General features: G+C 35.9%; 1 protein-coding gene across 1 annotated transcript in view; it reads right to left on the bottom strand.

Moving 5' to 3' along the window:
• Positions 1-17506, bottom strand: part of DCDC1 (doublecortin domain containing 1) — a 423366-nt gene that overhangs the window by 165793 nt on the left and 240067 nt on the right. The window contains exons 17-19 of the mRNA XM_046015856.1: positions 12217-12351; positions 9370-9488; positions 1752-1812 (exon numbers count right to left, since the gene is read on the bottom strand). Of these exons, the coding sequence (XP_045871812.1) occupies positions 1752-1812; positions 9370-9488; positions 12217-12351 (315 nt within the window). The remainder of the gene's footprint in view (positions 1-1751; positions 1813-9369; positions 9489-12216; positions 12352-17506) is intronic.

The following is a 17506-nucleotide window of genomic DNA, read 5'->3' as shown; positions in this document are numbered from 1 at the left end:
GTTTTGACATTTGATGCCTCTGTCAATTTCCTGGCCTAGAACCAGTGCTAAAACTACACAGTCTTGCCTGAGTTAGTGAGTGGGCTGGAATTTTAGTCAGTGTACCAACAAATAACTACTCAAAGAAATGATATTATGTTAATTTTTAAATTTAAATTGTATTAAAGTTTCTAAATTTCTAAAACGGAGCAGGTCATGTCATTCCAGGACACTAGAGAAATAAAGCTATTATTTTTAGCATTCAGGGTTCAATAAGGTGATACAAACACATAGTAATTTGAAGAGGAAAAGTTTAATATAAATAATTAGTAGCAGAGGATTAGAGTGTCGGGAAATTGGCAAGTAAGAGTTAAAAAGGACACTGAAGAATATGTGAATAGTAGATATGGAGCAGCCAGTACTGCTAGGCCTAAGATAGAATGCTCAAAGAAGAGGCCTGACCCAAGGCTGAGATCCAAACCACATCAACAAGGGCACAGCCATGGCTCACTGGATGTTGAAGAAGTCCCTGAGGCAGTTCACCCACAGGATTTACTATAAACCTGCCTTTGGAACACCAGGAGCAGCTGTCCACGGGAAGGGTGACACTCCACTATAAAGCCACCCACAACACGCTCAAGGAAACCATTTGTATGAAGGTGCCCTGCACCAATACTCTGCTCTGAAGCTCCCTGAGGTGGGAGCCTGGTGAAAAACTGTCGATCTGGAGCTGAGAGGGACTACCTTGATAACTCCCATATTCTGTGTTATAGGTTGAATTGTGTCCCCCCCAGAGTACATTGCTGGGTTGTATAGACATGTTCAACTTCAGTAACTATTGCCAGTTTTCCAAAGTGCCAATCTCCTCATTTTAATGACTAAGAAAACTCATGTAGGTATCACTTTGATATTTATTGCAGCATTACTCACAATAGCCAAGATATGGAAATGACCTAAGTGCCAGCTGATGAATGGATAAAGACGATGTGATATATACAATGGAATATTCATCAGCCATAACAGAGAAGGAAATCCTACCATTTGCTATGACATGGATGGACCTTGAGAGCATTATGCTAAGTGAGATTAGTCAGACAAAAGACAAACACTGCATGATATCACTTATATGTGGAATCTAAAAGAGCTGAACTCATAGAAACAGAGAAAGGAATGTAGGTAATCAGGGGCTAGAGGATGAGGGAATTGAGATATTGTTGACTGGTGTAAATTGGCAACTATTAGATCAATGAGTCCTGGAGACCTAAAGTATAGCGCAGTGATTACAGTCAACAATGTATTACATACTCAAAAGTTTTTAAAAGAGTAAATCTTAACCTCCACAAAAAAAGACACATGATGTGGTAGAGGTGTTAGTGAATGCTATGATTTCATATTGCAATAGATAAAGTAACAAAGCAATATGCTGTATGTCTTCAATTTATACAATGTTATATATCAGTTGTACCTCAATAAAAAGTAATTTAATTTAATTTAAAATTAGTAGAAAGAAAAAATTGATGCCCTGAAATGCTAGATTGTATCATAGCAATGAATTGGAAGAATTATTTTTGGTCTTGAAAAACTTGTATTTTAAAGTCAAACAAAACCCCACAGGAAAGTATTGAGTTAAATTAAGTTAAATTTTAACCTTCTGGGCACAGGGATATATTTGTGTAGCAAAAGCATTTCTTGCTCTCAACAGTAAGAATACTTGTAAGAATCTAGGAACAGAAAAGTATACGACCAAAAATTATGACTTACAAAGTCCTTACCTTAGAATAAATGCAGCTGTCAGTTCCAAACACCCACTTTTGGGAATTATCTCCTTTATGTCTGTAATGAAAACGTAATTTAGAGACTGACAACTTTTCATCACACTGAAACATTTTATAGGTTTCAAATGAAAGGATCATTTTCCATATCCTGGCAGGAGGAGGACTGCCCAGACTCTCCCAAGGATTCTACCATTCTACCATCATCGCTGCATCAGCAACTGAAGCCTTCCTTCCCTAAGACAACTGATTCCCTTGGTACCCAAAGTGATGATGGTGGTGGTGGTGGTATGTGTATTACCCATGACAACAGTGATTGGGAGTTTTAGAGATTAAAGAGAATCAATAAAAATATTATAGAAATTTCTGTCCCCAAAGAAGATCCTCTCTCTTAAGCAAAAAAGAGGCTTAATTAAGTATAAGGATTAAGAGGATAGGATGGAAAAGGATACCATGGAAAATTAGGACCCTTGGGCACCTGTTTCTGAAATGACCAGAAAATTTTATTATGGAATATCAGATTTTCTAAACCAAATATGAGTTAAAAAGAAAAAAAAACCAACTAGAATGTGATTAACTTAATCATGCCTAAATTAACTAATCTTGCATTCACTAATATTTAGAAACCTTACATAGATAGGACAAATGTATTAAATTAAGTGTAATAGGATGTTAAACACGACTTTTCCTACTGCCTCTGAGTTTTGACAGAAACTTCAATGGTTGGGAATAAGAAGTGTCAGGTAATGCTCTATTCTAAAGTGAGGCGCTTTATGATCTGGGTAGAACATGTCAAGGTAGCAGTCCAAAACTGGCTGAGTGTGCATTAGTCTTTTACCCACATCCAGTTTATAGTAGAAAATGTGAAGAATTCTTGGGCATGTTGAAATAGACACTTGATAATACTGTAGATTTCTAAGCCCCTATCCTCAGAACTTTGATTCTGAAGGTCTGGACCCCCCGCTCCCAATGGTATTGCAAGTGATTCCCATTGTTAAGAACCCTAGGGAATTTGGATGTGTGTGGTCTACAGATAAGACTTTTAAAAACACAACTACTGATGAGAGCAATACTTAATATGAAAGGAGAATTGATTTGGTGATTGAATAAATGGAATGGAGGTTAGAAACAGAAGGCAAGGATAAATTCCAGATGTCAAATTTGAGTAAAGAAGAAGGGAATGTGGGCTCCTGGGTGGCTCAGTGGGTTAAGCCGCTGCCTTCGGCTCAGGTCATGATCTCAGGGTCCTGGAATCGAGTCCCGCATCGGGCTCTCTGCTCAGCGGGGAGCCTGCTTCCCTCTCTCTCTCTCTCTGCCTGCCTCTCTATCTACTTGTGATCTCTCTCTGTCAAATAAATAAATAAAATCTTAAAAAAAAATATTTAAAAAAAAAGAAGAAGGGAACGTGACACTATGAAAAGAAAGTGAATTTAGAATGTAGAAGAGGAAGCAGGGATATGAGAAAACATGAATACTTAGGTAAAGTTTTTTTATGAAACATCTTTCAAAGTCTAAATGATCCCTAAGCTAAGAATCTTGTTATCAGGCTTTAGACAAATATAATTGTTGCTCTATTTCAGCACTGAGTAGGATGGGGGAAGTATGGGGGGAATTCGTCCTTCTGGAGAACTTTTTATGTTGTAACTAATAAAGGAAAAGAGGAGTTTTAAAAACTTTTTTGACTTAGGATCCTGAGCTAAGATGTATGATTTTGATAATGGAATTCATTATCCAAAACAACAACAAATAGACTGAGAATTTGAAGGGAATTGAGGTGAATAAAGTGCAATAAAGAGAGATGAAGTGAGCTGGTCAAAAATCACAGAGCTAGGTAGCATCAAATAGATCCTAGAACTCAGAGCACCTGAATTTCAGCATGTCCTCTCAATTAGATTAGAAAAGTATAACACAAATTACTTTGTGTTACTTGAAGATTGAAAATGGAATCAACAGTTTAGGCTCACTGGTTAGAATCTAATGCATAATCTTAGTGACTTAAAACACTTTAGTGTGAATATAGAATATAGAATTTTTATACAATTGTGTTCATATAATCACTAAATATTCTCATACTAGGGGCACCTGGGTGGCTCAGCGGGTTGAGCCTCTGCCTTCAGCTCAGGTCATGGTCTCAGGGTCCTGGGATCGAGCCCCGCATCGGGCTCTCTGCTCAGTGGGGAGCCTGCTTCCTCCCCTCTGTCTGCGATCTCTCTCTCTCTCTCTTTCTCTTTCTCTGTCTCTCTCTCTCTCTGTGATCTCTCTCTCTCTGTGATCTCTCTCTCTCTTTCTCTGTCAAATAAATAAATAAATATTTTTTAAAAATATTCTCATACTATACAAATTCTCCTGAGGTACCAAAAAAGCTCATGTTTCAACCATTGGGTTGTCAATCCCAAGCTTATAACTACACTCCTTTTAAAAATAAAAATAGAACGACTGCTGTAATGCTTTGATGGAAGTGTGCTGGGTTTTGATAAAACTTAGATCATTTTAATGCAGAACAGCTATAACTCAGTACAACATTATTGCATATAGGCAATTCCTCCTGTTGCATAAATTATTGTGAGCATATTTCTTGAAGATAAATAAAGTAGAAAATGATAATTTTTCAAAGTGTAAGACAACTGCAATTGGTAATTAATATACTAATGCTAACTTTCAAAGGCCATAAAATCCAGAATTCTGTCTTTTAATTGAATTATCGTGTTGACTTGAGGATGAATATGATTATAAAAACATAAACTATATCTATTTCAGTTTTGATTTTCTGAATTTGTTGCATCTTTTCCCGAAATAATACTACAACAGGAAAGATGTTTACCAGATTGTCAACAGTGTGAGGGCAGAAACCACATGTGTCCTAAGAGTTGATTACAGTGCCTATGATAGGAGATTAAAGATATCATTAAATAAATAGATATGTGAATAAAATGTCAAAATGTTATCACCCTAAAAATTAATAAGGCCATTATGAAAAATGTTTTGAATTTAATATAGAACGGTTTAGATCTTTTTAGTGGGTAGCTAAAGAACATAAACTATATCTCGGTTGAGAGGTATAGAAAATAAGAAATAATTCTGAAAGAAATACAAATTTCCTAGCATTTTTCAAATTTTATCATAGCTCAAATTCTGTTCAAGAATTGCCTAGGAAATTTTGCAAACAGCATGCAGTTTCAAATCATATTAAAGCCTTATGAGCTTGTTAGTAATTTCCCTATCAGGAGTCTTTCTAAGCATTTATCTATAAATGTTACCTTTAAATTTTATTATCAAGGTTATAAAATACAAGATTCTCATGTGGCATCTACACTAAGCAGGGGAGATGATATCATTCTAAAATATAGTGACTTCTTTAAAAAAATAAATAAAAAAATAAAAAAATAAAATTTCACAAACATAAATACATCTGTTATTTTTAAACAGATGTTTAAAAATTTTTAAAGATTTATATGAAATATATATATAAATATATATACTATACATATGTAATATAAATTTACATTTATATGTAAACAGATTTTATATGTAGAAAAATCAAACTTAGATCCAATAGGAAATGATGTTTATATGGGACTGAATTAGGAAATAGCACAGAATTTCCTCTTTTTGGTAAACAAGCAGCAAACTGAAAAGATTTTTTATAGAGAAAAGCAAAATTTAAAAATAGCAATAACAATATCAATAATGAAAGAAAGAGAGGAAAATGAAGAAGCAGTATTCCATCCAAGAATCAAAGTTATAAATAGCATAACATGTACTGTACTAAGTTCTGGATCTGGATCTGACATTAGCTAGATCAGATATATGACCTTTCTAGAACATTTAGTCTCTAGTGGACTTGGAATTTCTTTTTTTTTTTTTAAGATTTTATTTATTTATTTGACAGATAGAGATCACAAGTAGGCAGAGAGGCAGGCAGAGAGAGAGAGAGAGAGGGAAGCAGGCTCCCTGCTGAGCAGAAAGCCTGATGTGGGGCTCGATCCCAGGACCCTGGGATCATGACCTGAGCTGAAGGCAGAGGCTTTAACCCACTGAGCCACCCAGGCACCCCAGACTTGGAATTTCTTTAAAGATAATAATATTATTATCACTATCGCAACCACCACCATCACCATTGTTACTACTTCTACTTGCAAAGAAGGGTTTAGAACAGATGCTCTTAAGAGTCCTTCCTTCTCTGAAAGCATAGGACTTCCAAGACTAGTTACATACTCTCTTTTTACAAGGAAGGAAAGAACTAGCTGCTCTGGGAAGTTTGCTCATTGAGTATGCATATGCATTTTACTATTTCTATTGGGAATCTACAAAATGTGTGTACACACACACACACACACACACATGCACATACACACATTTTTTTTTTTTAATATGCCATTTATCAGACAGTAGAGACAATAAGACAGTCCATAATCACAGTTCAGTTAGGGGAAATTTCCTAAGCTAAAGCTCATTATTTCCCAGTTGACTATAAGGAGGACCATCATCATCATGCTTCAGATCTATTTTCCCAGACAGCTTCACATACATCTGGCATCTTCCAATGCTACACAGACCAAAAGTAGGATCCATAAAAAAACAGAGGAAAGGGATTTCCCCTCCATGATTCTTAACGCAGTAGGAATAGAGATAAGAAATTTGATCCATCAATCCAACTGTGAAGTTACATATAGACAATTTTCTACTTGATGTTGACATTTCTAATAGTGTTATCTATGTGTTTGAATATTACTTAAAGGTCTAATGCATGCCAAATGGTCCTTTCTACAATGGGGCAGTCTGTCATTCTGCTTTATTCTCTTAGCCTCCTAAACTTCAGGACCTGACCAAAGAGATGATTTTCAATCTCTCTAATTACCTAGTGATGTGCTGTCTGTTTTCCCATCTATCTTTTTCATCTCTGCACCTAGCACTACACAGCTACACTTGGTGGTTGTAGTTAATGGTGTTCTTAGAGCAGTGTTTGTTTAGCCTACTCTAGATTAATGTTGGCAATTTATCTATTTATCAATTTATCTATTCTATTTTCAGCAAGACCCAGGTGGGGAAAATAAAAAGGAGATGCAAAACACCATAACTGAAAAATTAATATTGAAATAAGACAGTAAATAAACAAATAAATAAATATTTGTTGGGTGATTTCTACTTTGAAGGAAAAAAAAAAAAAGAAAGGCAGTAAAGATTATCAGACAGGGAATAGAAATGAATGAAGCAGGCTAAAGCTAGAGTGAGGGCTACTATTGGGAACAGTAGAAAATAGAGCAAACCATAAGATATGTATTCCGTCTGAATCTGTTCCTGCCTCACTGGTAAAATGAGATGATGAGAGTTCAGTATGGCCCATTCTTCTGATTTTTTGCAAGGAAAGACAGAAATATGTAACTTTTGTGTAAAATCTCCCTATATCTATAGGCTCACAACCAATTCAAAATATTATAAGAATGTGCAGGCCAAACAAAATCCACGGGCCCAATTTTGTAGTCTCCATAATCTAACCTCTGTGTGTGGATGAATGGGGGTGCTGTTCTAATTAGATTGTGAATTTAACACTAAAAGCCAAATCTTACATATCCACATTCTTTAAAACTGAAGCAAAATCAAGATTTAATTAGTGTCCTTATTAAAAGACTTTGATGCAACTGGTTTGTCTATGAGATGTCCAAAATATCTTTTAGAAGAAGCATTTTTTTAAGGTTTATGATTTTTTAATTTTCTATGATTTTCAGATCACTTGGTAATGACATTGTTGGTTTGCCTTTCATCCACTCATAGTCAGATGCACATAACAGAAAAAATATTAAATACACAAATATGTGCAAGAACTTGCTATACTGAATAAGAATGAGTGACACCAAATGAGACATAACCAAACAAATGAGGCATGATATGTTTACAATATTCTCTGTGAGTTGTCAGGTTGCTACTTTAAGTGCTAGTTCTGTTGTTTTTAGTATTTAAAAGACTTACATCTTGATTCATAGCTTTTGTTAAGATCGTATTACACTACTTAAGAGAAAAGAAAAATATTGTCTCTAGAAATTATATGAGGATATTTATATTATTTATAATATGATTTTGTTTAAAAAAAAATAAGACAAAGAGACACTTCAGATACTCTTAGAAAAGATAAATATACTTGAAAAGTACCAGAGGTGAGGTAAACTCTAAAAATCTTGGTCCCTACTGCTTTCTAAAAAACAAAAAGTAGCGTCACCATTAGTGAGAACTTGTAGTTTTCCAAATTTTCTACTATTTGCTTCTACCTTACAACAGATTTTGTTTCTCAGATAAAAATCAAGTTGCATTAATATCAAGGCAAATAATCTACATTTACATAGGGATCTTCCCTTTCCCCCTTACCTACCCATCCTAACTCTCTCCTTCTCTCCCTCTCCCTTCTTCCCTTCTTTCCTGAATTAAACAAAATCTTTCATGTAAAATGGAGTTTTTTTTTTTCAAGTAAAACCTACTACAGTGTTTTTTGGGGTTTTCTTTTCGTTTGTTTGTTTTTTAATTATCATCTCTTTTCTTGCCCAAGCCCTTCTCTCAAAGCAGCAAGGACATCAAGTTTGTGGTTTCAGCCCCACTCCGTTCCATGATAATCCTGGCCAGAGCAGGAAATAAACCTCAGTGGGCTCAGACCAGATCAGCACTAATTTAAGGTCCAGTAAGACCAGGAAGAGCCATAGGCATGAAGAGTGTGTTCATCAAACTATAGACAACCTTTCCAGAACCCTGCCATTTGACCTAAACCACTGGTTAACTCTTCCACTGAGAGTGCTCTCCCCCCAACACTTCCCTCCAAAGTAAGCATTCAGTCATTCCTTACCCATCTTGATTTTTTTTGTTTGTTCCCCTAGTTTGTCTTTTTGTACTTTTTTTAAAACCAGCTTTTTTAGAAACGGCTGACATACAACGTATTGCATAACTGACAGGTACATATTTAAAAGTGTAAAATTTCAGAAGTTTAGAAACATGTATAAACCTGTTAAGTTATCACAACAATCAAGATCATGAACATACCCATATCCATCTCTCCCCCAAAAAATCACCCCAAAGTTTCCTTGTGCCCCTTTGTAATCTTGCTCTCCTTTCCCTCCCCATTGTCCTATCTCCAGGCAAACACTAATCTGCTTTCTAGATTAGTTACCAAGTCAGCAAAAACAAATAGGAATGAGACTTTTGATGCCCTACATCTCATGTAGGGTCTCCTCAATTTTTGTCTCCTCAATTTTTCTTTCCCAGTTCAGTATTTCCTATTCAGAAGATTTTAAAAAGGTTAAGAATACACACAGAACATTAAATATTTAAATTAACAATCAAAATGCATATAAATGAGTTCTGATAATTATAGACTAAAGCAGCAGCTTGTCTACAACATAGGTACATGTTGAATGCCAACATTTCACTTTCAAAAATACCTAAGAAATACTACCAAACTAACTGACATACATTTTCAAGCTTATTTGTGGTTAGAAAATTAATATTGATATTATAGAACACAAATTTAAACACTTAATGAATATTCCATCTAAGCTGGGAGGCATCGTGATTTGACTGCTCAGAAATCTTGGAATTAACATTTATTATTTTTAGCTAAATAGCTCATAAGCATTACCTTTTCTGTAGGATTAATTTATATCCTTCTAGTGATGTTCCCTCGGCAGACTTGACTCTGATTGGATGACCAATAGCTAGGCAGCCCTGCGTTATCGCCCGGCTCAGGATCATTCCAGCCTTCCAATGAATAGAGAGGGGAGAGAAAGGTCTAAATAAGTTAAAAGAACCAGAAAATTCAACAATGTGTCACAAATAGTGAGGTCATTATGCCTGGATAACCCCGGATATTAACAGTTGCTGAAAGTGAAACACTACCCACAACTTAGCAGTCAGTGAGCCCTGCTCAGAATCAGTGATCTTCTGTCCAACAAGGGTGGCATTTTACAGTTCAGTGCAAAATAAAACAGACCTTGATATCTTCATTTGTCCTTTTTTTTCTGTGCATATTTCACAGGGCAGTGATTTGGGGTCCATCATGTGTCACTTGTTATAGTTATAACTACAGAGCTTACTTGAAATATGTATGCACAGGGAAAAAAAGTGCAGTGAACTGAAAAGCCTGAAACAAATCCTTAACCTCCGTACCAGTTTAAAGTTTTATTCTGGGTCTAAATACCATGGGTTAAACATTTTAAGGTGGTTGTGCACTGCTTTTGTTTTAAATGTTAGGATACTCTGATAAGGAAATTGGTTGGGAATACTGTTTAAATGGCCAATTAACAATGTTCTTACTTAGGGAATCAACAACACATTTTAAATAAGTGACAGCCACTGGAAAACGTGTTTATACACACTGAAGATTTACGGCATGCAAAAGTGTCTACCCTAACAGGTAAAAATATTTATTTTGAAAAAAATCTAAAAAGAGTTTCAAAATTGTCTTCTTTTTAGCATGTAACTTTTATAGCTCATGCTTTCCCTGTGTGCTAAAGAAATACATGATAACCTGGGGAAAGTATTTTTTTAAATTTTGGTTCTAATAAGTACTGGATGGAATCTTCATTTGAACAAACTTGTCTCTACAGCAAGAAAATTCCTTGGGGTGAGGATAAAAGGACATTTATTAAGCACTTTCTGTATACCAAATCCTATGCTTGAACTTCACAGTGTTTTCTTACTTGTCACCCCCAGCAACTGCACAAGGTAGGTATGACTAACTTCAGTTTACAGTGGAGGAAACAATGGTTTAGTGCAGCTAAATAACTTTTTCAAGGTCACACAGGGATTCTAATTCCCACCCATCTAACTCCAAAAGCCCATCCTCTTTTCAGTAAGCATTTCAATTATTTCTGAGGAAATTTTAGACATGTACAGGTTTTTTGCTATCGTGAAATCATAGAAACAGATACCATAAAATTGCAGAATATGAGATCTAGAAAGGAACTCTTTGTATCATATCAGCTGGTCCAACTCTTTTCAGATAAGAGACTAAAGCCCAGATACAGTGTGTGACTTACCCGAGGTCACACAAATGACCTCAGTGTTCAGTGGCAATGCTGACGCTAAAGCACTTCCATCATGCTCAGACATTAGCCAAATACAGAGCAGCATTTTACATTACAGGGAAAAGGTATAAATTTTGAAGTCAGACCAAAAATCTTTTCTCTGTCACGTACTAGCCTCAGTTTTTTTCAGCTGTATAATGTATAAGATTAAATGAGATAAGAAATATGTAGAAGATGCCTAACATATAGCAGATGTTTAACAAAATGGCAAATATTGTTATTAAGTCTGAAACAAAATACAATTTAAAAAGTGTTCGTAGTTCATAGAGTCTCCAAGTTGGAAGGAGATTGAAGAAATATCAACCTCATTCTGCCTTAATATACGAAATGAACATTTCTTGATGCCCTTGTACCTTAATTACTCTATATGTTTGTTTTTAGCTTTCAGAGAATCAAAAAATAACAGTTAAGGACAATCCCAAATTTCATTTGAGAAAAGAGTTGCAATCCCCTGCCCCTCAAAAAGCAGCAGCAAACCTGCCTGAGTGACTCTGCACACAAAGAAGTACTAAGAAGAGGCAAAAATTATCTAGAGTGAGGGCAAAGCAAGACATAAGAAGGGTAGACACAAGCTGCACTATCTCTTTCCAGACATAAATATTTGGTGGCAATTACACGACATATTCCAGTAGCAAGAGGGATGGGGAGGGCAATTACATGTTTCAATTTAAATCAGATCCACTCGTATAGTAATAAAGTTAAAAAAATTAAATAGTGTCAATACATGGGTATAAAATGTGTTAGTCATTGTTCACATTCTATACTCAGGGATTTCTCTTAAAACTGTCCTTACTAGGGGCACCTGGGTGGCTCAGTTGTTGGGCCTCTGCCTTCGGTTCAGGTCATGATCCCAGGGTTCTGGGATCAAGCTCTGAGTGGGATCCCTGCTCAGCGAGAAGCCTGCTTCTCCCTCTCCTACTCCCCTGCTTGTGTTTCCTCTCTCTCTGTGTCTCTCTCCATCAAATAATAAAATCTTTAAAAACAACAATAACAACAACATACAAAAACTGTCCTTTGGGAGGCCGTACACTGTCTTCGTGTGGTGCGCCCCCACCAGGCTCCATGAAGATCAGCAATGAAGACTAAGGAGTGGAAGCAAATGACCTTCAGACAAACTTCATGAAAATGGTGAGTGTATGGACTGTTTGGAAGTTTGTGCTGAGTTTAAATACTCTCTCAGTATGAACTAATCGGCACATGTGAAAGTGAACTGAATGCTCACATGGGGAGTTACAGCAGCCCTCTGCACGAGACAAACCAGGAGCAGAGAAGTAGCATTCCTGACAATCGCTCATGCCTCCACTTGTAGGCCTGTGTGCGTGAGGACACCAGGAGCTGGAGCCGCACTGTGAGCAGCGAGCATGGGCAGTCACTCGGGGAGACCAGACACTGTTGTGTACCTTTGTGATCAGCCACACACTGGCTGCAGGCCACAGGATGGATGGCACAGTCTCACTTGCACTGCTTGCTTCCCAACTGGAGGAGCTCCGCTTTTTGATGGAAACAGAGGCATGAAGGACAATATTGGGATCCACCTATACCATGAGAAGAAGTATGCGTTTTTAAATGCACAGTCAGAAAGTCCACCCTCTTCAACACACCCAAAACAGATTATCCTAGAACATTATATTTCTGACTAAAAGGTTTCTTTTGAAGTAGTAGTGCTCCATCCCATTTAATTTAATTCAATTAATACTTGCTGAGCATCAGCTCTGATACGCAAGGCCCTAGACTATGTGGTATGGGGTATTATAAAATATTCCTCTTGCCTGGGACCCCCTGGGTGGCTCAGTCAGCTAAGCATCGGCCTCTGGCTTGGGTCATGGTCCCAGGGTCCTGGGATTCAGTCCTGCATCAGCCTCCCCTGCCCAGTGGCGAGTCTGCTTTTCCCTCTCACTCTCCCTCTGTGCTCTTTCCTCAAATAAATAAATAAATAAATAAAATCTTTTAAAAATATTTTTTTCTTGCCCTAGAGAAACTTGCAGCAGAAGAGGCATTAACACACACACACAAACACACACATACACACACACACACACAGCATGGATTAGAACAGGGACATCAAAGGAGAATAGTTAAGAGTCCCCACAATCTTCTAAGAATAAAGGGACATGAGTTGAGAATTTAATGATAGTTTTGGGAATGGACAGGAGGGAACTAACTGGTAAGGCACAGCATCCCTGTCTCCCATATTTGTTATCAGACTACATATATCAAAGAAATTGTATACCTTCTAGCATTTCTCACTTAGCCATGATTGTAAAATAGGCATTCACATCACCTGTAGAAATTCAACTTCATATTTAAAACTCTTCTGCTAACTTATATGATCACTTTTTCTGAGTAAATTTTTAAGTATCAATATTTACTTATATAGGATTATGGGAATATGTCAGTTTATACTTTAAACCCAATAAATGACATTGCTTCAGTAACAATTTAAATTATTGTCTAATACTAAAAAGTGTATTCTAAATCTGCACTAACACTATATATATTTGCCAAGTAGCAATTGATTCTTAAAGATTCAAAAATTAAATGATAATTTAAAAGACAATATTTACACATGTGATCAGGTAATAACAAAAGGGCGTAACTAGTATACTTGGTAATTACAGCACAATGGAAGATAGTTACATCTCAAGAGAAATATTTCTTTTTATTTTTTTATTTATTTCTCTTTATTATTATTTATGTGAAAATAAAATTTTAAAAATGCAACAACCCCACGACGGAAACAGATTTGACTTACAGCTCTTTGATTGTGTTTTCCCCGGTTAGCCAGTAGTGGCTGGATTATGGAGGGGAATCCCCCACAGTTTCTGAACAATGATAAACTATATTCTACTAATCCACCCGCCACAGGACTCAGCATTTAAAGTAACACTCCTACTCAACCTCTAACTTCAAGTTGCCATCACACTCAAAACTCTTCTCTGCAACAGGGAAGAAGATTGTTTTGACTGGAATTAGTCAGACAGAAGAACCGTACTGCCAACTGCTTCTTTGTACAGCACCTGCTGCCAGCGCCTAAATTCTTGTTATCTCCACAACATGGTTTAATCTTTTAACAGTTGGCTTATTGGTGAAGAGCGAAGGGGTTCTTTGTGTCTGTCTTGGGTTGGCACCCAGTATTAACACCATGCTGTTTTTCGAGAGATATTTTGCTGGACAGTTCCCAAGTGATTCTACATAGACCAGACTCAGCCAGGCCCACGAACTCAGCTTCATTGCCTGTTATTAAAAGAAAAAATCTTGCCAAGTCTGGGGTTCTGATACATTTAAAATTGACAATGGCCATTAAATTTCAATTCATTATTTCACCTTCTCTTCTGTTTTTAGTTTAATTGGATAGTTTAGCTTTAGACTAAACATTTATTAAGGTGGGAAAGATAAAAATGGTGAAAATTACAATTCATAAAAGAAAAGTGCTTTGACAACCTGCAACATGGTCTACCATGCATGCGTGCGTGCACACAGAGGTATGTGATAGCATTGAGGCTGAGACTATTCTCTAAATACATATTATCATGTGTGTCATTAGGTCATTAGGAAACCTCTTTTATTCTTTTGAATACCTATATATATACAGGAGATAGATAGATAGATAGATAGATAGATAGATAGATAGATAATAGATAGATAGAAAGATATATATAGATAGATAGATAATGTATCCCTTTAAATGACTATTATGATTTTAGTTGTCTGAATAAATTGTACTAATACAAAAGCTGCCAGTGATAAAAAAAAAATGATGCATGCATACTCTGGGCCTCTTAAAACTTCTTGTTTAATTTTCTTTTTCCAAATCACTAATGAAAGCCTTCGATATTCCTGTGCAAATTCATAAAAGAACCACTTATTGTGTTTATTTACAGATCTGAGGAATGAAACACAAGACAATGAATTTTCTTGAGAGCAGGAGCTCACAGATCATCCCCTTTATTCAAAAACAAATCATTTGCTACATAGAAATTTTATAAGATTTTTCACTTTTGATCATGAATTTAGGGCCAAGTTAAAAAATGTGATACACAAATTAAAATCACAACTATAAGGGGCATCTGGGTGGCTCAGATGGTTAAGCATCTGCCTTCAGCTCAGGTCGTGATCTCCAGGTCCTGGGGTTGAGACCCATGTCGGGCTCCCAGCTCAGCAGGGAGTTTGCTTCTCCCTCTGCCTCTCTCCCCTGCTTGTTTTCTCTCTCTCTCTCTTAAACGCATAAATAAAATATTTTTAAAAAATAAAATCACAACAATAATAAATGTTATAAAATCTCTTTCCTCATGTCCCTACTGTTCATTCTTAGTCTTTTTATTCCCTAAATCTAGAGCTGATTAATACACCCACCTCAAAGACCAAGAACTGGAAAAGTCTAAAGGCAGAAAACACCAGTGAGTACATAATTATGCATTCAAACAAGGCAAAATATCTAAGATGTAAATATGCAGTCCTCAAATATCTTCCAACTATTGGTTTAAAAATAAGGAAGGAATAAATAAAAAGTTATTTTTTAAAAAATAAGGAAGGGACTTGGGAATTTATTTAAAGTTTTGTGTCCTATTCTAATAGCAATTGGTTCAAAATTAAAATTAAAATTTTGTATTTTTCCCAGTATGAATTATTTGTAGAAAACATTATTTTTCAATGACTTGCCCTCCAAGGAAATAGAACAGTTAAAAAAGTGTTCATTTTTGGCCAGTCTCCTTTGTGATATAGAAAATAATTCATTCTGCTAGTATCCAAGTTGTAAGTTTATACCTCTTAACAAGAATGCTACAATTGTAAAATCATTATTTGGTATTGTTTTTGCCATTTCCATACCAAAAGATGTCATTAATGTCTTGCTAAAGTCTGATTATACCAAAAGGTTAGGATCAAAATATGTTTCCTTTCTATTTTGGCAGAATGCATTACCTGCTAAACACTGGAGTCCATTTTTCTGCTATTTTTTCCCATAGCCAGGCATTACTCAAACTAATGTTTTTTCATTTTTATTAACTACTATGAAGTTTAAATATCATCCAATGCATGGAAATACTTAATTGTATTGCCCTTAAACTGAAGCAATATAAAAATGTTGTCAATTTAAGTAGCAAGAGAGAACTATTGAAAGATGTATTTGCCAAAGTGTCATTTTGCAGTAGATTCCAAATCTTTTTTTGAAATGGATAAAAGAGCAACAGGTTGTAATTGTCAGGGTTATATCTATCTCCTACATTACTAATAGGGATTATATGTTCCAAATTTTTCTCTGTAGGAAAGGTTTTACTTGTCAATAAGAGTTTTAAAAGAACAGTCAGGGGCTGGGCACTGATATCTCTATCTCAAGCCAATTTTGAAACGTATGCATCAAGAATATCGGCTTTTGCCTCCCTCTCTCTACCCCTGTTGTAATCCTCTTAGTGTCTTCTTTACCACAATGAGCATCAAGATTCTACAATAAAAGGCCTATAGATATCTATCACCTCTGCTAGAATCTTTCTTGAAAAGTGCTCCGTTTCAGGTTATTAAATTACTATTTCCAATGCACTGATCACCTCTCTATATATAATTGGAGGTGCTTTTCTGAAAGGATTGTAAAGGTTTTGTAGCTAAGGGAGGGCCATTTTTCTTTGAAAGCTTCTTTTTACTAGCCAGCTTATCAAATCGTTGCTTTCTTATACTACTATTTTTGTTGGACTGAAATTTTATTCAAAACCAATTGCTTCTAAAAATATAATAGTGTACAACCTTTCAGTTGAGAGTTTTCTCATTTTCACTAAATCATTAAAACCAGTTAGGAATGGTGAAATAATTGGATGTTATTCTCTCATTTTTCAACATGAGAAAATATAGTTATCTTTTAAAGCCCTACATTAGCATAAAATCAAAAAAGAAGCTTCCTCCGAGTTCTTTTTCTCTGATAACTCTTTGATATCCTTTTTTTTTTTTCAGGTTTGAGCTGTTTGCTGTTGAATGAGTTAATTAACTACTGAATTCAATTCCATCTAGCTAACTCTGAACATGTAGATATTGCAGTAATGGCAAGGATGATCAGGATGCCCTCTGTCCCTGAGCAATGGCTAATCCAGTAGGGAGGATAAACAAAGGACTCCTGAGTTATCTTCCTAACACAAACATCAAATCAGATCCTGCTTCTGCTTGAATATTTCCAATGGCTCCTTGTTTTCTACAGAACAACATCCAGAACCCCTAACACTGAATTAATATCCTTTATGACCTGATCCCAATATTCTCAGTGGAATCTACCATTCTCCCTTTTCTTCCCCAATGTGACCTGAAATGTGTCCGTTTGGAGCACTGGTTGACTTTGAATCATGCAAAAAATGTTTAAGAGAAACATCAAGTTCAATGTCATAAGGATCACAGAATGAATGCAATGGAGATGTAAGTCCAGAAACATCATATCCAGTTTGGAGATGAAGGTTGGTAAAGAAAGCTTTCATGAAACAGGTACAAATCAGATAACGCTAGAATGATGGGCAGAATTTCAGCGAGCATTTAATGAATGCCAGCTGTACGCCAGACAGTGTTAGAATATGACATAAAAGGGACAAAGAAGGCTGGTGGGTGGTAACAAAGAAAAAGGGGTTGAATTCTAGGCAAAGGGATCCACATGGGCATAACAACAGAAATCATGAAGTACTTTCAGAAAACAACAAATGTACCATCAGGTTTGGCTAA

Source organism: Meles meles, chromosome 8 (assembly GCF_922984935.1).
Source record: "Meles meles chromosome 8, mMelMel3.1 paternal haplotype, whole genome shotgun sequence".
NCBI classification, from domain to species: domain Eukaryota; kingdom Metazoa; phylum Chordata; class Mammalia; order Carnivora; family Mustelidae; genus Meles; species Meles meles.
This window is presented reverse-complemented; position numbering and strand designations above follow the sequence as displayed.